At 42.1% G+C, this 26,797-nt stretch overlaps 2 protein-coding genes across 9 annotated transcripts; both read right to left on the bottom strand.

The window, feature by feature from the left end:
* On the bottom strand, window positions 1-22,792 carry spag9a (sperm associated antigen 9a). Of its 6 annotated transcripts, none has more exons than XM_068577911.1 (32): window positions 22,308-22,792; window positions 19,054-19,174; window positions 16,838-16,908; window positions 16,643-16,731; window positions 15,710-15,857; window positions 14,132-14,221; window positions 12,828-12,930; window positions 12,496-12,589; window positions 12,289-12,410; window positions 11,559-11,570; window positions 11,032-11,046; window positions 10,694-10,751; window positions 10,423-10,575; window positions 10,256-10,307; window positions 9,975-10,105; window positions 9,690-9,746; window positions 8,480-8,647; window positions 8,081-8,210; window positions 7,382-7,471; window positions 7,176-7,286; window positions 6,867-7,053; window positions 6,533-6,748; window positions 6,217-6,427; window positions 5,585-5,695; window positions 5,174-5,254; window positions 4,980-5,047; window positions 4,577-4,725; window positions 4,266-4,437; window positions 3,999-4,112; window positions 3,174-3,350; window positions 2,858-2,995; window positions 1-2,273 (listed from the first exon to the last, which is right to left on the bottom strand). In XM_068577911.1, the coding sequence occupies exons 1-32, from the start codon at window positions 22,605-22,607 to the stop codon at window positions 2,155-2,157; spliced, it is 3,858 nt and encodes a 1,285-aa protein (XP_068434012.1). In that variant the 5' UTR covers window positions 22,608-22,792; the 3' UTR covers window positions 1-2,154. The 6 variants fall into 6 exon arrangements, with proteins under 6 accessions (XP_068434012.1, XP_068434014.1, XP_068434013.1 ...); XM_068577913.1 differs by having other exon boundaries at window positions 6,867-7,047; XM_068577912.1 differs by having other exon boundaries at window positions 14,132-14,218.
* Window positions 22,793-23,721: 929 nt separating this feature from the next.
* Window positions 23,722-25,767, bottom strand: LOC137787067 (interferon-induced protein 44-like). 3 transcript variants are annotated; one of them, XM_068579299.1, is made up of 6 exons: window positions 25,507-25,767; window positions 25,120-25,272; window positions 24,836-25,007; window positions 24,622-24,722; window positions 24,279-24,477; window positions 23,722-24,171 (listed from the first exon to the last, which is right to left on the bottom strand). In XM_068579299.1, the coding sequence occupies exons 2-5, from the start codon at window positions 25,204-25,206 to the stop codon at window positions 24,316-24,318; spliced, it is 522 nt and encodes a 173-aa protein (XP_068435400.1). In that variant the 5' UTR covers window positions 25,207-25,272; window positions 25,507-25,767; the 3' UTR covers window positions 23,722-24,171; window positions 24,279-24,315. The 3 variants fall into 3 exon arrangements, with proteins under 3 accessions (XP_068435400.1, XP_068435398.1, XP_068435399.1); XM_068579297.1 differs by having other exon boundaries at window positions 23,722-24,477; XM_068579298.1 differs by having other exon boundaries at window positions 23,722-24,477; window positions 25,471-25,597.
* Window positions 25,768-26,797: the final 1,030 nt, after the last annotated feature.

Here is a 26,797-nt window from a genome sequence, read left to right as displayed (position 1 = left end):
TTGAGTTTAATAGATTGTTAAAAATAAGGCTATGATGCTGTTTTAGCAAACATTGACCAGGAGGAACCACGTCCAGAGAAGCCCGGTGCAACGGGGACATGTGACCAGTCTCTGAAGTACAGATGGATGTACGGTGAGAACACATACAACACACACCCGCAAAACCAAACGCACATGGACAACTGTGTCTTGCATTCAAACTCCTACACGTGTACTGTACACACAAAAACACATATGGACATCCACCCCACCCAAAACGGTGGCAATAAACTGATGTAGCTGAAAACAGAGCAGTGTCCTCTTAAAAAAAAAAAAAAAATCATGCATAGCTTAGTACATGAATGTGTGGTTCTAAAACCGTCAAGTTTGCACACTTTTATTTCATGGTTTATCAAAAATGTTCCAACATGATTACATTAATTTATTTTTATTTGACCATTATTAACAATCACATAAACTCATTGGACTATTTTGTTTGCAATAGCCTCCCAATTTAATTTGCTCGTGTAGAAAGTTACATTCTGAACCAAGACAGGCTCGTTGACAAAGGAAATAAATACTGGAATGGCAAACACAAAATAGAAGTTCCTATTTTGAAGTGGATTGAACTTTTCCGATATAAAAACAAATTAAAACACCTGCTTAATGTTGGTATCTGTTACAGTCATCAAAATAATTCATAAAAGTGACTTACACATGAATTCAAAATTCAATTTAAAAAAAAACCCCAAAATAACTAAAACAATGACAATAGTTGCCTTCAAGGCAACAAAAGAAGGAATGATGAAGCAATCAGGAGAGACTCCCTTTAGTGCATTAGAATTAGTAGGTGAAACACAAACATGTTATTTTTAGTCGGATTCCCTTTTTCAAGCTTATTTCCCCAAAAGGACGACGGCCTGAACGTGTATACCCTCAAATTATTAGACTCACAAGACCTTTCATGTCGGAAAAGATGAAAATAATATAAATCCGTCTTTTGGTTACTGGAGTGACACATCGCTACAGATATTTGTACATTTTGTTCCCTCCGTACGGTTAGCACACAGTATTGTAGGGCGCATCACCCACGGGTGTTCCTCCAAACCTCAAGCGACTAACATTTAACATTTTTTTTAAAAACATTTTAAAGTGCCAATGAGCTGAAGCAAACAGGAAGCACCAAGCTGGCGACACAGGCCGATTTTCTTCACACGACAGACGACGGTTTTGCTTGAAAACATCCGAGCTGACAGTCACACACTCACTCACACACACACACACACACACACACACACACACTTGGACGAGGATGCGGGCTTTCCCCACACAGGCGTATGCTAACCTACAGTACAGTGCGCCGGTTCTTCTATTCAGCAGCAGGACCCAAACTGCTGAGACATTTATTCATGTCATAAAACATAAACCAGTGGCAATCAGTGGCATTCAATATTAACACAACCTCTCAAAGTGTTTCATCCTACAACTGTTGCTGAATAAAAGCACATTTAATTAACCACTGGTACGTGCAAGCCGCTTTTCTAATAATCAGACCACACAGTAGAGTAAATTAGCCTCTGGTAAACACATTCAAGAAATTTGACTTTTTTTCAATTTTGTTTACATTTGGACTTGTTAGGAACATATTCTGAGTGGTTAATATCATAAAAATACTCAGTGAATGCATACATACACCTGATGTTCACACACATACAGACATGTGGTTTACAAATGTAAAAGTATTATGTGTGTCGTATAAAATATACTTCTGCTCCTTTTCAATGACTGCAAAACTGCTTCAAGCGCTTTTCCCTTTTATATTTCACATAATTTTAGCATTTGGGAGACCGACTTCCACACATTACCTGTTCAAACTATGCCCACGACTGCACCCGAGTTAACGAGGGCCCTCTCCATCGCACACCAGCTTCTCCAACATGCAGCCCAGCAGAAGGGAACACTCGGAACTTGGACGTATTCTTAAAGTTAACATAAACTTCACCGTATCTAATTAAAATTCGTAAAGAATAAACTGTACAAAACATGGACTAAAAATAATTGTTTGTTTTTTTACAAAGTAGTCAACTACTCAAGCATTAAGAACGATCAATAATATCAAATAAAAAACTTAGAGAAGGACATGCAGGGGTTTGGTGGCAACAGTCTGATTGGTTTTCAATCATATGAGGTTGTGACCTGCCACACGATGAGGTGGCTCTGCTCGGCCTTGGTCGGAGGCGACTGCTGGCTGGCTGTTGGCTCTGATAAACCGTCCAACTCACCGCCTTCATCACCTGAGGAGGAAGAGGAGGAGGAGGGGTCAAACCAGGGGGGGGTCACAGGGAGGACATTTGGGCTTTGAACCAGATTTAAAGCTCCATTGTGCAGGATTTGGCTGCATCTACAGGCATCACCCACAACCCATTTTTATAAACTCTTTAGAAAAGGGCAGGTACTGTCAAAACATTCTTGGCAGGTGATTTCAAACTCTTGCCGAATCAAGTCTGGGAGAGATTGGAAACATCTTTCCCATTAAGACAAGCTCTCTTCTCCTTGTGCTAAGTCTGTAGGAGAACTACGGTGGCCCAGGAGGCCCCCATCTAGGCCCAGTGAAGGTTTTGTCCGTTCTGGACTCCTGTAGAAACAGCAGTGCAACCTGGTGGACTCTGAAGAGAACCTGCTGCGTACGTAGATACTAACGGCTCATTCTCAAGTAACAAAAAACACACTGATTGTTATTGTCAGGTCATTTCACACATTTATTAATATTATATTGGCCCTTTAAGTACAGTAAACAGCTGCACTACCTTAATGTGGATTAAAAGGTAGTCTTTTATATGGAATGCTACTTGTTTTGTTAGTGGTGTGACATACTCACCCATTCTGAAGTCAATGTAGCCTTCGCCTCCACTCATCACCAGGTATGTTTTAGGCTCACAGGCGGCTGCGTCAGAGGATTCAGATGGAGGGTCGTCAGAGCCTGAATCTGCACTGCCTGGAGGCGGCATCGCCTGGCCTGTGACAAAAAGGTGTATCTACATATCATTGCAGCTCTACATAAATACCACAGACATGAATGTCCGTTTGTCATATTACTAACATACAGTATTTTGGACCCAAACACACGGCTGACAATTTCTATGGTTTAATGGTTATTCATTTTGCAGCATTTGTCACCATTTCTTGCCGCTTACCTGGCACCGTGACAAAAAACTTGACAGCATCTCGATGTCCATGGAAACACAGCTGGGCGTGGGCCATGGAGCAGTACGGCACAAAGCTGCTCTGCACGGCGCAGTCTGAACCGTCGTCCCCGTAAACCCGTACAGCGCTGCCGGGCCGATTTGGCACTATTCCCGCCGTCTTGTTGGCTGCAGAGTACATTTTTTTTTAAAATAAAAGCTATTGATGTCACATCGTATATATTATCTTGGTTTGGCACAAAAAAGGTCAGCGATGGGTAAAGACAGCTGCGCAAAAGACAAAAGGTGAGGTCGAACAATCAAATCTCTGACTGACAAAAGGTTGCGGGAGAAACAGTATCAAAAATCATCAGTGTTCACGGCTCACTGAAGCGCACACACACACACACAGACACACACACACACGATCAGAAGAGCAGGTCAAACAAATAAAGGAGAACAAATTAAAAAGGAAGACTATAGAGCTTACATGATAAAAAAAAAAAGTTGTTATATTACACAAGCAGGGCTACAAGGTGACTGTAAGACCTGTATCCATGGCAACTCAGTTTTCTTTTATTCGACGTGTAGCACCTGGGTGGAAATAATTGCTGTACTGTCTGAACGTGACACCCATGCACAGAGGGAAGCGAGATGCATGGCAGCCAGGATTTAAAATCAACGAGAGCTTTTATCCTAAATAAATAGTTTTGGGAAATTCCTCTATTTTCTTTTCACAAAATGTTCCTCCTGACATCTCTAAAGCTCACGTATTGTTGAGCATGCGTGCTTTGTTATAGAGTCTGTGGTGTGGGGTGACCCTGAGGTGTGCGATACCTTCAGACAGCGGGATGGAGATGATGACGCCGTTTCCTGTCCCTACCCAGAGTCGGCTGCAGGACACCACCAGAGCTGTGATTCTCACAAAGGAGAAACCCAGTTTACCCGTACCTGCAACACACACACACACACACACACACACACACACACACACACACACACAGAACACACTGGTGTTTACTGTTTCAAATAAGCGATGAGATGGAAGAGAGAGGGATTCCTGGGAGAGAGGACTCGTTGGTAGGCAGAGTATAGTATACGTACCCAACATCTTGCTGACGTAGGGCTCGATGTCCACGTCCTGGAGGTGCTGGTAGGTGTGGGCGTGGAACAAGCGGAGAGTTGAGTCCAGTCGGATGGACACCCAGATGCCGTCTCCAACCCAGGCCAGCTGCCGCACTTGACTCTCCTTGCGAGGATGAGCGTCGAACGACTTCTGCTCAGACGTGAGAGAACGAGATGATGCGACGTTAGAATATTATGGAAATGTATCCAAAAGGTTAAACAATATTTTGTCGGTTTGGAAAACTAATTTGAGTGACAGAATGTTTACTCAATATCAATCACAGCGGTACCTCTATCCTCATGGCCTTCGGCTGGATGACATAGATCTTGTTTCTGTAACCGCACCACACCTTGTCATGGACTACGGTCATACAGCGGATAGAGTGGTGGGGCCGGCCCAGGTCCAGCAGGTGGTAGTTGGTTAAATCCCACTGACCGTCTGCATGGGAGGAACAAAAAGGCTTGAGAATAAACACTGTGCAAAATATTACACTGATATTCTCAGCTTCCTTGTAAATTGACAAAAACAGCATTTAAAAACAACAAAAATATGGCCGCGAATAAATAAAATGCGGGCACCGGTATTTCAATTCAGACCAAGAACTTAATGAAATGCAAAAACTGGACTTAAAATGTTCTGAATTCTCCACGTCTAAACCACAAAGTGTCTCACCACCACGAGTGCTGACTCACCAATGCCTCTGTGAAAAATTGCTAACGTCCCATCAGCCAAAGCTACCAGGACTCTCCCTTTAACGTGCCTGTAACAAGACATGAACACACTCTTGTAACACTTTTTTTTTCTCCTGTACGTATGAATCTGGAAGTGGTGTGTGTGTGTATGTGTGTGTGTCTTTGCAGAAGTACACAACGGACTTTGTACTCACACTATGCTGAGGATGGAGTCTTTCAGCTTGATGGCATGGAGACACTTCCTCCATCGAGCCACAGACGAGTGCACATAAAGACTTGGGAGAGACGGGGAGAAGAAGAAATGCTGAGCAGAGTGCAATGCAGGCTTATGAGTGGATAATACATTAGTATATTTTCTCACAATATAATAACCGATATTGGATAAAAACACGCTTGATCTTCAGTAATGTCTTAATAGTGCAGTGAATGCTCCCAGCAGTGCACATTGTCGATGCTGTGTGTGTGTGTGTGTGTGTGTGTGTGTGTGTGTGTGTGTGTGTGTGTGTGTGTATGTGTGTGTGTGTGTGTGTGTGTGTGTGTGTGTGTGTGTGTATGTGAGCCCTGATATGTTGCTGCTGCTCTCTAGTGGCTGTTGTCCTGCTCACCATCCATTCTGAGCTCCTAACCACATGGTGGGAAGTGCGCTGCTCATCCTCAGGACTTCCCCATCTGATGGGTCTGAGTCTTCTGGAAAGGAAGTCTCGCCATCATGTCCCCTTGGATCACAGAAGGTAGAAAAATCATAAGAAAACTGTAACTGTTCAGACTTCTTTAAATATCACGTATACATCAACGTTGCCAGGGTTGTTCATTTTTACTATAAGCTAAATACCCAATCAATGTTTATTTAATATGGAGAGCAGGGAAAGAAACACTGTTTACTTCTTATGTATGTGTAATAATTGATAGTAGTACAGTAAGTAGTAAATACGGCATGTATGGTTCAGCTTTTTAGATGGTAAAAAAAAAGAAAAGAAAGAAAAGAAGAATAATGCCACTTGATCATAAACTACTGCTGTGGAATTATTATAGTAAAATCAATCAATCTTTCTAATAAACGGTGGACTGTTGTGCATCGGGCAGAACATTATTTTTACGGTTATCTTAAAAATATACACTCCGATTTTCACTTTGAAAAAACTTTCATAAAAAAAGCGATCTCACCTCTGCATATGTTAGTATTTACTAAACCCGACCAATAATTATAAAAGTGATAATCTAGAACATCAGTGCTCACCTCTGAGTGTGAGCAGAGGGGGAGTCCGTGGGTCCCACCCCCAGCGGGTCGGTGAACACGTGCTCCGTGTAGATTCCTGGCTGGTCTGGATCCGCCTCCTGCTCCTCCTCTCCTTCTTCGCCCACGCCGGCGTTGGCCTCCGTTGCTTCCGTTGCCTCTTCCGCCGCAGGAACGCTGTCTTCTGTTGGACTGGTCTCTCTGGACAGCTCAACTGCGGGCATTGTGGATCACAGGGTTAATCAGAGGGTTAAACGAGTGATAGGGGAAGGTTTGGGTGGATAACATGTATCACAAAGACGGAGGAAAACTACTGCACCTGAGCTAGAGATGCCGCTGTGCTCAGCCGGCTGATCCGTGACACCTGCGATGGCCGTCTGGGGAATGGCGGTGGTCCCCTCTGCTGCCGTGGCGCCATCGCTGCCCGCTGAGCCCACACTGGCCACACTGCCGGCCAGTGACACCCCGTCGCCTTGGCTGGCCTCCGGGTCCTGGGGTACCTCTTCGCCTGCCGAATAATCCGTCTCCAACGCGCCTGTAGAAATAACACGAGCGAAGGAGAAAGAAAATAAACGATGCCGTCGAGGCTGACGAGCGCAAAGGAAACCACTCGTCCATCCCACACACACCAACAGCGCGACCACTCAGCCCACCTGGCACGCTGGCGATGCAGACGACGTGGGTGTTGCAGGCGTAGAAGCTGTCAAGTAAGTCAGAGGGCTGAATGGCGTCCAGCACCATGACCTTGGTGGAGGAGTGGGTGCTGGTGCACACCCACACCCTACTGGACGCCTCATCCTGAAGGACCAGCTCCTTTTCCTGCTCCCCTTTCTCCTGATCCTTATGGACAACACTAAATCAGCCAAGAGCCTCAACAGAAACTAAACCAATGTTTGAAGAACTTTCTGACCTCACTGGATTTACGAATAGCAATGCCTCGTCCCTAATTAACTCACTCTTACCTTACTCTCTTGCTCCAACTGGTCCAGACTACTCTGAGAGCCCTTTGTCTGCTTTATGAGCTCTGGTAATGTCTTTCCCCCGGAGAGGTTGACCCCCGCAGCACACCACAGCTGGAGAACAGAGAGAAAAGACATTAGAAATATCAGCTTTTCTCTGGTATTAAAACGCACAGTCTGCTGTGTTGTCTAGTTATTGGCTTGTGTACCTTCATAGAAGCATCTTTCTGATCCAGAGGTCTCAAGTATACTGGTACAGGTAGGTTCATTTTGTTCTCCACTTGTCCACCATTTGCCACCTGTCGGGGAATAACCAGCACATGCAAAAGAAACAGGCTTTCACTACAGATGTTCACTCAAATTTAGACAAAAAGGCAACATAGTCAACACAGATTGAAGTTGCTCTGTAACACTCTCAGTTACCATCTGCAGTAGTGGTATGGTCCACAGAAAATGTTTTTTTTTTTGAGAAGGCTGACACCAATTTGAATCAGCCATTGCAAAACACGGATACTCGGTTAAAATGAACCATTGGTCTAGTCTGTTTTGTAAACAGAATAGCTCTCATATGTTTTATTGTAAATTACATCGAGGGTCTTTAAACTGTGAAGCCGGATGAAAGATCATTCAAATACTCAGATTTAGCATGACTCACACTTCCTGATATTAAGAGATATGAGTCACTTCCTGATAGCTAGGGATGGCTTATATTTAGAGGGGGGTTGCATCGTCTCAATCTTGTCTGAGGGTGGACCCACATGAACATGCACATACACATTTAGAATATTAATTTTCATGTCACCGGTACCTTGACATAATCTCATGGTTAAAATTGATCGTTTTGATCATTATTACATGGAAAAAAACGCCATATTTCCTCTTACTTGTGTCCTATTCTGATTTCCTACCTTGTATTTGCTGGGCAGGCTCCAGCCGTGTGCAGTGACTCGTCCATCCTCCTTCTCCATGTGGGCCTTGACCTGTCTGTACTGGGCTCTCTTCTGCTCTTTACGCGACGGCGAGCTGCACTGGTCTTTTCTACAAGAAGGGCAAAGAGAGAGGAATGTCATCAGCGTACAGATACATTGTACAGATGGACATTATTGCAGGTCATTCGTGAGCATAATATTCCTGCAAATATGTTTGAAATGAGTCGTGATGGACATCAAACCCAAATGGCTTGAACGGCTTTAGAAAAAGAAATGTCTCATGACTAAAATGCAATAATTACATTTCCAGTTATGTATTAGGGTTTGGGGTTTCTCTCATGTTGATAAAATACACTAACTATTGACTGTGCTACTCACTCTTCATTAAGGAAGTCAAATGTCTTTGACTTCTCGGTTGGGAACTGGGAGAAGGTGCTGCTCCTCTTCACCATGCTGCCCGGGGAGTTGTATTTGATGTTGGACTGGGACTCCACCTTCTTTATAGCAGGGGAACTGGAGGAGGTGGAGCTAAACAGTCTGCTAAAGCTGCAGTTGGCAAAGTTACAGAAAGCGAAAGAAGGAAACAGAGCATACAGGAGAGCAGGGAAAAAGCAAGGTAGGGGGTCACCAACCAACCGGACAACCAAGGACACCAACGTGTACTGTGACGAAGAGCATGCTGGGAGTCGTGAAACAGCTGATATACCTCTCATAACGGACTGCGAATGGGCATTGAACATCACTCCTTTTCAAGCACGGACCAAATTGTGTCTTTAGCACCAAGTATCGACACCATCTTAAGTGTCAAGTGAAACCATTAAGCATGTGTAGAAAAAGGTTGAATAAAAAGTTTGCAGTTCCAGAAATGTCTGATTGATTGTTTCAACTATACAATGCAGAAAACATTCCATTCAATACATTTCACTGCAATCATAGCAGACTGAAACCTGAATGTGTCTCCAGTTGTTTATGTGTGACTATGTGATGAACACATGAGGATTTTGCTCACTGCTTAACTTTTCCGGTCAATATCTTCTTGATGTCCACTCAAATGAGCCAGATGAAACACATCTGCTACATCTGTTAAAAATAGCATCCTGATCTGACGGTGCGACCTGACTTAAGACAGACATGTACGTGTATTCAGGCTGCAGGGGGAACACTGTCGCTCTTAAGCTCCCTGTGAGCCGACAGAGGAAAACATCAACCAAGGCACACAGCAGGCAGGAGGCAGGAAGGCCCGGGGGCACAAGGAGAGTCAAGTCTGAGCAGTTTGTGATAACGACAGCTGATGCATTGCTCGGAGAGAAAACATTATGGATGAAGACACATCAAAGTAGAATCCATTTGTAATGGAGGAGCAGTTCTGTGTCAGTGGAGGGGAAAAAAGAGAGGTTTGGCTGGAGGAAGGTTTATTAAACCATCTTTACCTAATGCTGCCAATTCAATTGCATATCCCGAGAAAAGAGAACAAAAATGTATTTGAAAAGAAAAGGTTACAGCAGTTGACCTCTGTATGCTGTCAAAGTTAATGCTCCGACAAAGATAGTCACAAACGAAAAAAATAAGTACATTTAGGAGGACTTACAACTGCCAGATGCTGGATTTCTTTTTTTCTGTGAGTGTTGGATTTTCTCGCGAGGCCCTAAAGAAGAGGACACGATGACATCATGTTACCTGTTGACAGTTTGAAGATGTCCAACTGTCTTTTACATTCAAAGGATGAAATCGGTTACGTAGGATTAGGTTTGTAAGTGATGAATATTAACTATGGGTGAAAGAGACTTTAACACTGCCTGGTACTATTGGTGACAGCCAATGAGATACTCCAACACTAGCCTTAGTGTAAACAACAACGTGTGTCGATTCGTACCTGATCATCTCCGTCCACCGCACAGCTTCCTGCAGCTCCATCAGTCTCTCTTTGTACTGGTTCCTCTCCATCAGCACTCTGGCCATCTCCACTCTGGTGAAGCGCTTCCTCTGTGCTGTCGGCACATCACTCTGTGGTCGCACACAAGTGAACACACACAGGACCACTCAGAAATACAGCTACATCTTTACAGAAACAGGACAAACGTGGATGTGTACTGTTTGTGTGTACATGACATAAGCAGAATGTCTGCAGCTTCAGACATTGTGCAGGATACTCACATCTTCCTCGTCTTTAGTTTTGTGTTTCACTTCCTCCATCTCCAGTCGCACTCTGGAAAAGACCATTTATTTAACTTTCAAGGATAGAAATGTAATTCAATCAAATCATGTTGCTGTGTTCTGTTGTTACTCTATCATTATTACAGTAGGTACAGTAGTCAACCTACTTTTTGAGCTCCTCTTCCATCTCTCTGCTCTTGTCCTCTATCTTGGTCTTGGCCTGCAGCACAGCCTCCATCTCTCCCTCCAACATCTCCTTCTCACAGGTCAACTCGTCCACCTTCAGTATCAGGTCTTTGTTCACCACGTTCAGAGCATTCCTGGACAGGCGGGAACAAGGACATTGCAGTGCACTTGTAAAATACTGCCAGCACATTTTAACAGGGACAAAGGATTAAGAAGATATCACATATCAGAGTCAATTAATTATGTGCTTACTTTGTCTCAAGCAGCTGTGAATTCTCCTGAATGAGATTTTCAACTTCCCGGCCCATTCCTTTACAGAGTTGATGATGAAAGAGTTGTATTACATAAAGAACAGTTTGACAACAAGCTGAAGTTTTGAATACATTAGACTGCACTACAGACTAAGATGCAGCACTGATTAATTCTTACGAGGGTCAAACACGACAAGGTACTACAAAGGATGTGAAATATCTCCTACTGAGGTATTTAGCTCTGTTACACAGCACAAGAAACTACCACAAACACACAAACCCACAGCACGTGTCACATGACGGACAGGGGAAGGATGGGTAGAGTCGATGGGGTCTTACCAATCAAACTAAGGTCTGAGAAAACCATGCAATCCAAGTCAGGCAGAAAGAACAAGGAAGAGAGAGAGAAATGCGGATATAGTTTGATACAGTGGGATGATCGAAGTGATGAAGGAGCCAAAGCTAAACAAGTAGCTGTTGACTCCACAAGCAAAAGATGCTGTTGGGTCTCTAAAGCTAGTTGATACAACAACAGTAGCAATACAGAGAAGGAAAAACAGGAAAATACAAGGGCCAAAAAAGTCATTCAAGCTGTAAAAATTAAAAAAAGTTAGGCCAACAAAGGAAGCATTGAACTCCATCATCCATGCACCAAACTCTGTCCAAAAGTAGTCAAAGGTAGGCAGCTTAAAAGATGTAAACGGTGCATTACTGAGCCAACTGTATGCCGACTGTTATCAAACATAATGAAGGAAAAGCTGTGAGCGGTAACGAGGGCGGATATGGCAGAAAGTGACTAATGAGTAGAGGTCAAGGACATTTACAGAGTAATGTTGAGCTAAGGAAAGGTTTGAGGTCATACACACCAGAGTACTCCACTGGGATTATGGACAAAAGCCAGAGGATGAGACACGGGAGAGAGAGAGGTGATGTTAACATGGGTCGATGGCCAACACTGTGTAGAACAGCTGGACCAAAGCAAGTTGTGTAGCACTGCAGCAACCAGCAGGCGTTGGACTCACAATGGGTTAAAACAGGTGCGATCAGTAGAGCAACAGAGCAGGAGAGTGGAGCGCCAGTAGCCACAGCTTCATGGGGTTTTTTTTTTCTATATGTACGGGTAGCGTGCATTCATTTGGCTGGCACGACAAGTCAACAATTTTATTTGCTCAAATTAAGAAGTTACGGAAGCCCTGAGAGAAGTCTGATGTAAATAGTTTTCTCCCGTGTGATTGTGACTGAAGAACAGGTGAGAAATGGTTTGATCGAAAAATCGTTTTATGTTTCCTAATTTGTTTTCAATCTTGGAAACAGTTGAAAAGAAAGTTTTGCTCGGATACGTTTTCTACATTACTTTTTGTTTCACCTGTGAAAGCCTAAAGAAAGGCGTGACAATCATTTCACATAACTCGCTGACACACAATATTTAGCTGCAGCCCCTCGTGGCTTAAATTAGTATTACAACAACAATCGCTTCCCAAATAAATAAAGACATTTCATACCGAATATTCTACCACAATTCAGATTAAATGTATCTGACTACATTATTCCATTTCAGTTCTGCATTGTTTCAACAAAAATAAGGTTTTAACTCACCCAGCAGGTCGGCCCCGTCATCCACATCCCCAATGATCCCAGTGCCTGCACAAGACAGCTCTTCAAACAGAGACTCTGTGTTTCGGTCGAATGCCATGTTCTCAATGCCTTTAGTAGGAGTGCTAGAAGAAGAAGAAGAAAACAGGAGGTGATGCTATGCTACCTGGCGAAACATTGTTTGAAACCGGCCTGGTGGCCTTTTAATACCTGCCGGGTTTGTATCCAATGAGATCCATGTCCAGTTCAGGGGTGGTCTCAATGATGTCCTGCACGTCTGAGCTCTCCTGCTTTTCAGGCAAACCTATGTTTAACAGAGCACATGCCAAAATAGCAAAGAGAAAGCAGGATAATGTATGTTAGCCAAAATTTAAAAAAAATAGGATGTTTTCCGAATGAAGTCTTACAAAACCGTTTCTTTCTATGACACCTCTACAGTATAAACACCATATGCAAATCCCTTGTATCATATATGGTATGTAACAAAGAAAAATGACAGACGACTGAGGAATGTGATTCGTTTTCATGATGTTGGACCTTACCCACTAGGATGGACCTGGTCCCCGGTGCCGCCTGCACCTCCGTGCTTTTACTGTTCCCATCTCCCTTCTCCATGTCGGATGCCGTGAAGTCCGACAGCTCATCCTGTAATGAAGGAAAGCTTAAATACAGCAAAACTACAGATATCTATTCAACGACGGGGGACAAAATGAAATATTGCAAAAGTGACAGAACATACAGAACACATGTGGACGACAAAGACAACTACAGCATCACAACACAGTTGATGATCTAACAGGTTAACATGGTTGGACAGATTAAAACAGCCAATCACAAACTAGAAAGGGTTTGAAGGTTTACTACATACAATACGCATGCAGCATAACAGAAGACTGTCGAACAAAATGTGCCTCTAAATCCCTTAAACACAACAATTTGAAATACTAAACTACAGGGAATTGGGTTTCTTTCCCATGAAATTGGAGCCCATTAAAACATCAGGAAATCTAACAGAAATACAATGCATCAACGTAAAACCACTAAACAATGTTGCTGATTATAGTTTTCCAACCAGATGCAGAGAGAAAACATGAGCAACACAGAGCGAGCACACAAACACAGACGGAACTTAACACAGAGCTCCACGGCCTGCAAGGGGGTCACACCACAGCAACTGAAATTAAACATGGCCACAATGGGAGCTGCCATTCTACCTCGAGTAACACAAGATGAACCCACACAATATTGAGAAACAGTTACGAAGACACTGCACAGAGACTGAAAGTATAAATCAACTGCACGTTAGAACTCATGACACAAATACAGCATTAGAGACACTATTCGTATGTATGTATGATGCTACGTTATCGTACAATGAGTGATAGAAAATGTTAGTTCTGTTAAAGATCTGCATGTATGAAGCAAATTCACAAAGAGGCATATAAAAGTATACAAATATAAGTCATGCATTTTAATGGTAAAGAATAATAAAGGCCAGATGCAACCACGCTGTTGATTTTGAAAGACACAAATTTGACATAATTCACCAATTCCCTCCGTGACACAGCTGATTGTTATGCGCACATAGATTTTTTTAAAAACGACTCCAAACAATGACGCCCTCACACAGGACATGGTTGCATGTAGCACGATCGAGCGCAGGTGGTCTGTGAAGTGAGGGTCTATAGATGCACACAGTGAGAGGCGACGCTTTTGAAATGATAAAACAGCGAAGTGGGGGGGAGACTACTGAAGCCCACACACACGCAGACACAAACAGTCGGCTGTCCACAGCCAATGCAGGCGTGCGGCTGGAACGTCCGTCAGCCGCCATTAATCCAACTACCTTGCAGTCATCTGCCAGTGAATTCCCCCAAGAAGAGTCCTGCGCACTCTTACCCTCCCTTGGCTTTGGGGGGTCGACAAAGTCCAACTGCTTGGGGGGGGGAGAGTAAGAATGAAGCTCACATGTGCAGAAGCAGTTCAGATGAAATGCAGACACCGGCAGCAGAGATGAGGAGCTACAAAGGACTGGTAAGATCACTTCTTTCTGACTCTACAACCTTCGATTTATTTTACATTTTCAAATGTGTAGTCTTAAAATAATTAAATAAATTTGCTATTTAAAAAGTAAAATTATGTCAGCTTCAAAGACAATGGGATGCTCTTATTGTGGATGGAGGTTAGATCATGCCTGGCATGCTGCATATGCACATCATTAACCGTTCCTCTTCATTTGAGGCACCACCCACTCACATAAATAAATATGACATCTCTGTTTAGCTCTAAGAGCCTGTCTGCATATCAAAGCCCCTCATGTTCAAAAGGGTCCAGCTCAACAAAACCTGTCCTGTAGCACTGATTACATAAGAACTGATCACATTCCAGCTCGCCTTTTTCTCCTTCAGTGCCTGGCTGCAAGCCATACAGCGGCATCACTCCCATCATGCATCACGCCACAGAGCTGATGTCCCAGTTTTTTACACAGACGCAGTGGTGGTGATGAATTAGCATTGTCACCCACCAGGTCCTAACAGCCACAGACACAAACATAACCTACACACCATAACAGTTTGAGTACCAGTCAGTTGTATATGAACCGCTTCATTTCATGTGAGTGAACGTAACTACAATAATGTCTACGTTAGAAGAATTACTTGTGAATCTTTAAACAGTTTAACGTGAACTGAAATCTACAAAATACACATTATACAATAAAGCTCTGGGTGATGATTTGCATTCTTTCTATTCTGAATATGAATATTCCTACATGTAACAATCTCCTCAGACTGCTGCACCAGAAGAATGGAAGTTTGCATATTCATCAATGGCTACAGAGGAAGATGTCTGAAAACAGAGATGGCCTTGTCAGACGCCTACTAAAATACGCTTAGGCACGCCAGAGCCTCATCAAAGGTTCCCTATTTTTAAATGGATCCAAAGCCAAAAAGAGTCCTCCATCTTTCAGCGCTGGCAGGAGGGTTGGAAATACTCAGCCAGGAAAAGAGATTTCAACGATAAGATAATTCTCTATATTTACATTTAGTTTTCTGCATGTTTTGTACACGGTGGATTTTGATCAAAGAGATAAAACGCTGAAAGCACACTTCATCTTCAGATCTGATAATCTGATAATTCAGTCAGTGGATATATCATATTATCAGAGAGGATGCGCAACTAACACTCTGGACCAAAGATAATATAATAATAGGAGGTGAAGGTAAATAATTGTCTATAATTAATTTATTTGTCTGTCACCATCATACACATCATGGCTGAAGCTCATTTTCTAAATCCCCACATGAGTTATCAACCTGATGCCGTGAACCAGACATGACTTTGTTCTTGAATCACACAGGAATAAGTCGTTATTTCCCACCTACTAGGCTTAAAGCGCACATGAAGCAGCCCTCCACACGCCTACCTTGAGGCTTGCATTGTTGGACCGCGCTGGGTCGGTGAATCTCCAGCCCTCTGTGCCCGGTGTCTCTGCCCTGGCCTGGGACTCGGGGACGAGCACCGACGCTCCACTGGATGATGGGAAGATCCCCAAAGAAAGAGGCCGCTCTTTCCTGGATGGAAAAAAAGCATTTTCTCAAAGGTGCAAATGAACAAATGTTGTCTCAGTTGAGCTCTTTTAAAGCAATACATGTTTGCTGTGGTAGTGTTTTGAATTGTAGGTACTTTGATGAACTTTTTTTATTTTTATATAAGCATTGAACATATTATGTTAGGGAGAAAATGTGTACGACTTTTATGTTTGTGCTCTTTTTGGTTGAAGTGATACAATAGCGGAGGTGAAATACAGCAAAATGGTTCTTGATATATAAATGTAAAAATACGGATGTTCACATAAACTTGTTCACAGGTTTGTTAAGATAGTTTTTCCTGTTGCTGTTTTCTCACGTGTCTTTATTGCAGTATTCTTCTCATATAAGAGTTATCATAACGTCAACATACAAGTTGTAATTACAAGTGGAAAAATCAGATTGTTCCTGAATATATCAGAAAAAGGCAAAATGTATTCTAAGATAATATATAATTAAACCTAAAGATGATGGTGCATTGTCACTGCACAGCATATTAATTACAACCAACTCTGTAACTCGTACAGCCGCCGTAATCAGAGTTTCCATAATCTGGTAGTCGAGAAAATCTTTTAAAGTGTGACATATCTAAATCTCTCCGGTCGTAATAATAATTCCCACCGGGCACAATTTGAATTGTATTAAAAAAAGCTAAAATAGATTCTCCATATATCCTTAAATTAAAAAATGAATACTCATTTTATGGCTGCTATCCATCCATTATGACGCGAGCGCATCATTAATAGAAACTTAAGGTGTCGTTGTCTCACCTGACTCGACCGACTGCGCTCAACTCTGAAGTCTCACTTATCTGTTGCAATTTTATCCTCTCCACATGCTCCATATAGTTATGGATCATCTGCAGAAGTTTAAAAAAAAAAAGAGCCAGAGAAAGCTCGTCATCAGTGTGGTTAATGATAACAACTTGACAATAACTCCTTCCTCATCCTTTGTCTGCCACTTACCTCTGAGTGTCGCTGATGGAGGGAGTTGTATTCTTTCTTGAGCTCCAATTCACGCTCTTCTAACCTGCCAACTGAAGCATAACACGCCGCTGCTCAGTTTCAGGAAGTCCATTTACAAGGCATAAGTCAAAGATAATACTTATTCTTAAGAGCTAATTACAAAATGAAAAAGATTTTTTTTTTAAAACATGTTATAACTTGTGTGTACAGAAACTGTAAATAAAATAAAATTCCAGACTGTTTCCTGCTCGGGTTCAGTCACTTCCTGGTTGCCAAGAAATAGTCCAGCACAAAACAGCAAATCATTGTTTTCACACTACGATTTTTGTGCAAATCAAACAAACAAGATATGACTTTTATATATGTGATGAGCTTCAGAGTTGCTGGTCTTTATGCTAAGCTAGGATACCCTGCAGGTGGCAGAAGCTTCATATCGACTGTACAGACCCTACCTTAACTCTCCACAACAAAGTCAATAATAACAAAACAATCTTTAAAACTCGTAGACATTCATTGTAACTCGTTGTAGTACATGAACGCGTGCACAGCCCACTTGCATAAGTCTGCTCTACCAGGCAGGCACTAGTGCGAGGCAGAGGGGGTAATCCCACTCAAATGGGTTTCAATGTTGGGATGATTTAAGAAGTGACAAAAACACCTAATCCCTGACTAGCGCGTCAGGTCTAGCCTAAGCCACACAGAAAGCTCCTGCCGCAGACAGGATATACAGCATAAAGGCTGGATACTATCAATTACAGCAGCTAAAGCTTCTGCATGTTGCATGATGACGTACTAACTTTGTGTGTATTCTGGCATTCCCGGGGGATGGAGACGTGTAATGCGGACGGCTATACAGACACTAATCACGAGGGAGATAACCGAGGACCGGAGTAATCCCTCCTGTGTGTTCGCATTAGTGCTGTTCAAGTTTGGCAAATCACTGTGCAGCTGAACATTAAGCCAATGATATTGATTGAATTAATAATTGAATTTACCTAAAAAGCTGTTTAACGCCAACACAAAAAAGACGACATTAAAGAGGTGCCAACAATGTAATTTGATCTGTGGGAGCTGCACAATGACCCTTTACAGGCCATTAAATATACTTTCATAAATCTGACAGGAAGCCAAGAGGGTGAGACGTGTGTCTTTTTATCTATATCATCAGATTGTTGGATGCCTTTTGCTCAAAATGTTCTTTTAAAAGAGCGTTGCATATCTCAAAATCACTCGCAAACATCAGCCTGGATGTCTGACCTGACGGTACAGATAGAAATTAGCTATAAAAGTTCCTAATGGGAGTACAGGATAGCGAGAGACAGAGAAAGAAAAAGGATAATTGTGAGGTCTCTTTAGTGAAAATTAAGCTAGAATAAGAATGGCTAGAGAAATCTGAGCTACACTGTCATCAGCTGTGGACTCTGTCCTTTATGTCTCAGGCTGTAATGAGTTCAGGTGCTGCGGCATACAGTCATCAATTAATTATTTACTATTCACAGGGCGTGGCCGAGGGTTGATTGAACCCACTGATTAGTTGCGTGGAGCGTGTACTCGAAAGGATTTCCCATTTTGTATACAATTGTATTTTAAAGTATAAACCAATTATTGACCACTTACGTTTGCCTTGTTTATTCTTCTGCAAAACATTAGATATAACATAAATTTATACTGGCATTTACTCACAGCTTTGTGTGAATGAATGACTCACTTTAACCAGCTGTGTTGCTTTTCCCACTAGATACCAGACCGGTCACAGTGGGAATCGACGTTTTCCAACCAGACCGAATGTGAGAGCCAATCGCTCTCGCTCCGTTCCTTAATCCACCAATGAGATGGGCGGGAACGCACTGCCGCATTAGGAGGACGCGAATAACAGAAATCCTATAATCCCTTTACTGTTAGTTATCCAAGCAGAGAGCGAGAAAGAGAGTGTGTGTGTGTGTGTGTGTGTGTGTGTGTGTGTGTGTGTGTGTGTGTGTGTGTGTGTGTGTGTGTGTGTGTGTGTGTGTGTGTGTGTGTGTGTGTGTGTGTGTGTGTAGAAAGAGAAAGTAGGCATAACAAACCATGACAGAGACATCAAACAAGTAAGAAAGATTATATGAAGAGAGATAAAATGGCAACAGCAGAGGAGAATAAGGAAACGCCTTGCACATGGGAATATATGGATTTGTGTGTGTGTGGGGTTAGGGGGGGTGTGTGTGTGTGTGTGTGCTCACTCTGGTCCGCGTAGTTCTTGATCTTGAGTTCTAGTTGGCGCGAGTGGGACTCCATTCTGTCCACATGGTTCTGAAGGTCCTTCTTATCCTGCTCATGCGTGTCCTCAAACTCAATGAACTTCTACTCAGGAACGCGGACACACACACAAAAACAAACAGAAACACAGCGCGTGGTCAGATTCACGGGCAATTAATCCCAAACCCATCATAAGTCATTGTAGTACGATAACAATGTGATAATATGTATCATTATTGTGTTATTGATGATACTAAAAAGGTAAAGAAAACTGGAAACTATTCATGTTTTAGCAACTTTTCTTGTATACTTGTATGCAACATATAAGTAGTATTAGATTAGCAATGTTTTTGGTATTTGACACACAGCTAAAACAATTAGCTTCCTCAATCAATCGAGATAAAAAATCATATAATCCTTTAATGATTTTTTGGCAAAATAGTTGAAAACATGTTGAATATTCTGTGGTTACAGCTTCTCAAATGAGAGGATGAACTGTTGGTGGACAAAACAAGGTATCTGAAAATCTTGGAAGTCATGATGAACATTTTTCCCCCCCAATACATTTCATAGAAACAATTGATGAATTAACATGTATCAATAGATTAATCAATAATGAAAATAAGCGATGAACAGTAGTTGCAGCCCTGTAGACAGCACGGAGGACATGTGCCACTGTGACAACGTAACTTTCCAGAATATTACATTCAGCATTAGAGGGGCAGGGTTTTGACTTAATGGTTCATTGAGAAATTCCAGTTCTTCCCAGTTTCCTTCGAGACAGACCTCTGAGTGGAAGAGTGAGCGTCCACATCCTGTCCAGCTGAGCAAGCCATGACCCTAACCCAAGGAAGAGGAAGAGGAAGGACAGCCCCTTCAATTTCCTTTGGATGCAAAGTGCTACTGCAGTTTGATGTACAAACCATTGTTACAGTCTGCTCGGCAGCATGTTATTTTGTGCTATATTACTGAAAAACGGAAATATAATTGTTGAATATAACTGCTAAGACTTAATGACAAATGATCTCAAGATTAAACTCATCTCATTCACATGGAGCTGTATCTCTGCTGCAGAGGTGAAGTGGCCACGACAGAGTTTTCACTCAGGGTTGCCCAAATCATAAGCTCAACAAATGTGCAAAAACATTTGATCAGTTAGATAAATCATGAATAATGAAATAATGTTGAGCTGACGAGTGAATAAATGCAAGAAATCTCAGAAGCAGCAATCCTGTGGTCGTACATTAAGCTGTATGTAATGCAGCATTAATGCAGGTTTAGAACAATGAGAGACTGGAGAAGGCTGTATATTAGTTTTAATGATCTGAACCGGTGGCTAGATACCTCAGACTTAGTCAGAATCAATGTAATGTCAGTCATCAATATCATAAAAATGTTCACTGTTTAATTTCATGGCAAGGTCTACAAATTACATGAGAGATTGGGGGACAGACGGTTGCACTAATAACGGAGCGGTTGGGATGATGATTCTATCAATTTTGCATCTGTGTGAAATCTTGATTCAGAAAGCAATCGATAGCCAAGCAAACAGAAGGTCTAAAAATGCAAGTCTATTTCGGTGACACCAGAATTAGACACCAAAAAAAAGGAAAATAAGCTACAAACGCAAGCTGGTTGAAGTTCCCTTTCTCCTCGTGTCTGACAAAGGATCACATGACCTGGAAGTTATCCCATGCCTCTCCAACAGACTCAGCGTATCCCTGCTCACTTCACTTCCTGCACAATCGCGTACACATACTTGGCAATTACTGTGTTGTTGACATGATGTGTTACTATAACAGTGAAGGATGCAGTTGTAGTGTCAGTGTGAAGCATGTGTATGAGTGTTTATGTATGTCTGGCTGTCACAGTGCTTCACTGTCAATGTGTGTGCAGAGCGGTCTATGTGTCCACGGCATACTGGGGGCCAGTGTCCCCGCTGTCCCCGAGTCAAAAATGCAAGCTGGGACAGAAGGTCTGAGTCACATCACGTTTCCCTTCAATTCAAAAGCTCAGGGCAGATTCACACACTTAAACCACACACGACATAGACATTATCCCAGCCAATACACCAGATCCTTGACACATGTGCGCGCGCACACACACACACACACACACACACACAGAATCAAACTTTACAGTGAACTTGATTTCGCGCCGATTGTACAAATCAAAGTAAGTGTGCGTCACACAGAGCCTCTAACCGTCTCATTTATAACAAATGTATAACAGGAAGACGGTTATCAACTGAAGGTATGGAGTTTCTATCCGTGGGCATTTAACAGAGAGTCTCATGAGAAATGCTATCAAGAGCTGGCATTACAATAAATGTAGAATCTCATTGTCTTTCAGCTTGAACCACACACAAAGGGCTAATATCTAAACATATGCTGCATCAGTTAATAGCATTTTAAAATCTGTATCTCACAAGTCCAACAACCGTATGGATGTACACAACTGGTGGTCAATGATGAGTCGCAGGTAACCAATTTACCATTCAATGAAAAAATGAAAAGGTTCCTGGATGCACAGTGCCTCGCTTTGAATGCATGTATGTGTGACATCCTGAATACAATTTACAGTTTGTATGGCCTAAAGTATCTGACTGAGTGGTTATGAGGGTGACGAATATGGCTTAAGTGCTTTGCACAGGGGTGAAGGTCAGAGGTGATGACCTGCTGGCAGTAAAGAGTGTTGTTACTAGTGAAGGACCCTAAATACAGGAATATAATCACTGTCCATGCAGGTAGTGTGTCTGTCTCCATCCTCTTATCACTGTGGGTTTATTTTATTTATGTTACAGTGATGCCCCCAAAACGCTGAGTCACTTCACTTGCTGTCTCCCCAGTCAGGGTCTCACAGGGCTCAGAAGAGACACACCTGAAGCATGAGGCTGGCTGCAGATGGGTGCTGATGCTGCTGGAAAGATGCCTTTGCTGGAGCAGTGGGTTAAAAGTCCCATCCATTCGATTGGAGATGCAGTGTTACGTCACTGGCCGTTCCGCTATGACACACGGCTAATACAAAGACGTTAGCCATGACACTGCCTTGTTTACATCCCACAACGAGCTCCGTGGCAGGACGGGCGGGACGCTGCCCCCGGCCACGTGTCCAGCGGGTCATCACGAAAGGGATGCTGGGAGGGCACATCACCCGAGGCAAGCCCCCACCTCATTCCTTCCCCCCACAGGGATGCCCCGGCGACCATCCCAGTTTCCCCAGCACCACTCAAACTCACCTCCTCCGCATGCTTCCTCAGCGCCTTCTCCCGCTCGTACTGGGTGATGAGCTGCTCGTTGTCCTCCTTCAGCAGCTCCAGCTCCACTTCGTGCTCCTGGTTCTCCGCGAACACCGAGTCCAGGTTCTCCAGCACCGCCACGACCAGCGGCATCAGCTCCTTCACCACGTCTTCGTCGTATTTCCCGATGAGCCTCTCAAACTCGCGGTAGATGGAGTTGGCCAGGCCCGATACCCGCTCAGACATCATCGCTGATGTCCCCGGGTCGTCCTGGTACACAACTCCGTCTTCCAGCTCCATTTTTTTTTTAGTCCTCTCCCTTTCAGCGAACGGGACCGGTGTGGGTTGTCCCGCGTTACCCCGCCACTATGAACACCGCCTATCAGCGTAATTGCAAGCCGCGTTTCATCAAATAACCGTTAGACATAACACGGCCGCGCGACTGCGACGCGAGATAGGCTACGTGGATGTCTTCCTCTTTTCCCCTCGCTTGTCCCGTGTTGCCTTCAAATGCCTTCCCGAAGCCCCTACTTTCCAGTGTCACTTCAACACAGAAATCACAGCCCGATGCCCCTTTGCTCCACAAACATATGTTAGATCTTGTGGGAATGCAAATAACATGTTATATCACTATATTATAGTAGCGTGGCACCCACATATATTTTTGGTGCTGCACCAATATAATGGAGAGGAAACCACACAGGAAACTACTTAAGTGCAATGTGTAAGATCAATCTAATTACTGTATTACGTATTAAGATACTTTTATGAAAAGTTACATTTGAATGACATCTGATGGGAGGTTATAAAGAATCACGAGCTCTGCTGTCCTATTAGTAATTCTGTTTTTGTCATCGCGGTGGTCTCGTAATTTCAAACATTTCTGACGGTCCTTGAAGCCATCATCACAACAGCTGAGTTGTTGACCAGATCACGTGATGACGTCACATCGCCCTAACGACGTAGGATTATTTGACAGTCTGACTGACGTTTCTCAAGGCGTAGCAGGAGAAAAAAATAACTCAATCATACTCTGAAAGAGATTATGTGAAGTAATGACACGAGAACATCGTAAGCTTTTTATATTTGGTTCGAAGGAATATGCAATATAAATATAAATTATATAAAATACCAATGTATATTAATTTCATCATTAACTCCTTTTAAAACTCCAGACTCAAATGGGACACTTTTACACTGAATATTGACATAGTTTTATGCCAATTCATGCCCCAGTTTAGTTTTGGGATTTTCTTGAAAAGTGTTAATGTCTTACCACATAATACGTAAACGTGTGCAATACTGCGTGGATCACTTACAGGGATTGCATTACAAGACAATTTAGTGTATGGAATAGACTACAAGGACTCACATAAAAGAAGACTATATACAACTTTCAGTTTTTATTGTGGTTTTACCTGAACAGCAGTGATGACTCTTTAGCAATTTATGAATATTGAAATAAAGCAACAGCAATCAGTAGTTAAATAAAAGTTTTGATCTAAATCTACAATGCATTACTAAATTAACACAAAACCAAAACTAAAATGCATAGTGAGAGTGGTGCAGCCTACCTGCTTCATTTTGCCGGTCATAGAGCATAAACTGTACAGATTGTGTGCTTGCTAATAAAAAATAATATAAAATAAAAAGTTGTATTGCCCACTTCATCTAATTACAGCACTGTTTACAGAAAAAAGTTCAAGGGTTTGACCCCTTTGACCTTTTTCTAAGCCCCACCTCCTGCTGATTCTGCTGATTAGCCAGTGTGTGTTCGAGGGGCGGGCCTTAGTGGTGATCAAGTGACAATGCAGTTTTGTTGTATTGGAGCGTACTTTCTAGGAGACCAGGCTGGATATAAATTCTGCAGTAACATGATTAAAAATGAACATTAAAAAAAATACCCCAAATGCAAATCATGTACATTATTAATGAAATGTATATTGTTTTAAAGAAGCCATTTTTTCATACATTGATCATAAAAGGTTTGCCTCAGCAGTATGTAGGACTACACGTAGTTGAGAAAGTCTTCTCCAGATTGAAGGATCCGTTTCAGTGCGCTCAGTATCACTGTATCAACATCATCGTTTATTTCGATCTCTGAGTTGTAGTTCTTCATGAGAAAGATGCAGTTTGGTGACAAGCCCAGCGTAGCACTGAACTCATCCATCTACATTTGAACAATTTGAAATATAAGAAATAAAAGTGCTGCTCAAAGGAGATTTTTTTGTTAGAAATTAAAATGTTGAGCAAAATTGTATTCCAATTGGAATAGCAACTCTCTCCAAACTCACAATCACAAATGGAAACCTACCTGTTTCTTCAGGTACTTGCTCTTATACACGTTCTTTACATTTCTTTTCACCTCTGGGCAAGCTTCATCAATTTTGGTGATAATTGCCAGTTGGGGAATCCCTGCCGATACAAAGCAGAATCCAGTTCAATCAAATAAATGTTTCTCAGGTTATTTGATTCATTCGTTATTTGACAGGTTATTGATTGTATGAACCTCCCCAATTAAACCTTACCCATGTCTAAAGCTGCAAGTTTCACTTCCCTCATCTTTCTCTTAGATGAGTCACTCATAATGCTTAGTGTCTCGGCATCAATGACACAAACCAGAACATGAACTTTGTCCTCCAGAGTTGGGTCCATGTTGTATTTTGGATTATCCACAGATATTACAGAGTGAGGATTGAACTGGTGAAGAAGGAAAAAAATCGGATCAAAGAATAAAATAAATATCTTTACATAAATAAAATAGTTATTACTGTAATGCATCCAAAACATTTAGTTATTATCTGAACTGTACATCGTATTCATCTCTGATGTGCCCCTTCATGGCCAGTTTGAGGTCTTCCACACAAACTCCGTTCTCACTTCCATCCTCAAGTCCCATGATGTCAGTGAAGACAAAAGGGTAAAATGTCCCAGGTCCTTCTTTGTGGATGTTGTAAGCTTTGTACTGTAAAACATAGAAAGTGCAGTTTTAATGACAACAATCACAACCTATTGAAACATGTCTATGAGACGCTTTGTCTCATTGGATTGGTTACAACTAGTACTGCATGTATCTTTGAAGGTGCACACAAGAATAAATAAAATCACAATACCGGCTGAAAGAGTTGTTAAACTTCATGAAGTATTACAGTGAATAACATACTTTTTCACATAAATCACACTGAAAAGAGATTCATACTTTGTTGGTGAAGCTCTTAGCAGATATGGTATCCGTCAAAGCTCGTCGAGTAATTCTGTTTTGCAAAACACTTTCGACAGAGTTGATGAAGCTGGACTTGCCAGCACCAGCAGGTCCATGAAGCAGAACTCTGAGCTGCTTGACTTCTCTGTTTTGAGGCTGGTAATTCTTCACAAAGTGCAGCTCTTCCTTATTTTTGCTGTTCAATAAGGAAAAGGATTATATTTCAGATCACGATGCACTTAAACATTATTATGTTGTTGCACAAATTTAGTGGTTGCTGCAGGTTGTCACAGACATCTCTGTAACTAAACCAACAGGTTGCTGAAACTGAAAGCAAACACAACAATGTCAGGAAGAGAGATAGTGTCAACAAAGGAGTGTGTGCAGTTGCACATTCCTGGTATAAATAATACTTGAATTAAAGCCATTATATACTAGAGGCATCATGAATTGACTCCTCTCGGCCCCAATGTGGCGTCTGTGGATCAGTGTGTAGCATTCCACTCTTTTAATCAGAAGATCTGTGGTTAGAGTCCCAGCGCCGCTAGTCCCTGTCGATGTGTCCTTGAGTAAGACACTTAACCCTTAACTACTTCCCGTTGCTGTGTCTACGGTGTGTAGAGCAAAAATGTAAGTTGCTTTGTATAAAAGGGTGAGCTAAATGAAATGTAATATAAATTAAACACACTCACCCCCATTTTAAGATCCTCCATTCTTCCATCAAAGCTGACAAGTAGATATATTAATATAATACACATGATGTGAAACATCCAAAACACAAATGTACAATCAGTTATTTATATACATGTATCAAATGTATTTTTGAATTTTAGACTGTCTGTAGGTTTTTATTTACAATGTTTGATCTACCCGTGCCTCTCTTTCATATTCCTGAAATAAATGTGCAAAGTAATCTTCTGATCCACATGAGTTTGAACAATGTTCTGAAATATTCAAGTAACTTACGCTGAGGAGCTGGTTTTGGCACAGAAGGCGGTGTTGATGATCCTCCACCCATGGCTACAAAAAGAAAGTCTGGCAACATTAAACAAAACTTATTACCAAAAACAAACACAGTGTCAACAGAATATTTGAGACTTCATATTTTAGAATATTAGATTGTAACTTCCCCAGTGAAAATGAAATCGATCCAAATGGATTCACAGAGAGGAATAAAATGTGCGTATTCAAGAAGAGAAAAGGAAAGTACAAAGGTCAACCATCAAGAAAACTGTTTAGAACTATACTGTTTTCTTGACAGTTGAACATGACACTATAGTTGTTTTTC

The sequence above is a fragment of the Clinocottus analis genome, unplaced genomic scaffold (assembly GCF_023055335.1).
Source record: "Clinocottus analis isolate CAN_PGR_092001 unplaced genomic scaffold, fCliAna1.0.p SCAF_16, whole genome shotgun sequence".
Taxonomy (NCBI): domain Eukaryota; kingdom Metazoa; phylum Chordata; class Actinopteri; order Perciformes; family Cottidae; genus Clinocottus; species Clinocottus analis.
This window is presented reverse-complemented; position numbering and strand designations above follow the sequence as displayed.

Excerpts from the sequence above, each read along its gene's own strand:
- spag9a (XM_068577911.1), bottom strand. The coding sequence starts at position 22,607 with ATGGAGCTGGAAGACGGAGTTGTGTACCAGGACGACCCGGGGACATCA. Across the intron at positions 12,590-12,827 it reads GACCAGGTCCATCCTAGTGG|GTTTGCCTGAAAAGCAGGAG; the intron begins GTAAGGTCCAAC and ends TGTTAAACATAG. Across the intron at positions 6,428-6,532 it reads CAGCGGCATCTCTAGCTCAG|TTGAGCTGTCCAGAGAGACC; the intron begins GTGCAGTAGTTT and ends CAATGCCCGCAG.
- LOC137787067 (XM_068579297.1), bottom strand. The coding sequence starts at position 25,206 with ATGGGACTTGAGGATGGAAGTGAGAACGGAGTTTGTGTGGAAGACCTC. Across the intron at positions 25,008-25,119 it reads ACATCAGAGATGAATACGAT|TTCAATCCTCACTCTGTAAT; the intron begins GTACAGTTCAGA and ends CTTCTTCACCAG. Across the intron at positions 24,478-24,621 it reads GCAAGTACCTGAAGAAACAG|ATGGATGAGTTCAGTGCTAC; the intron begins GTAGGTTTCCAT and ends GTTCAAATGTAG.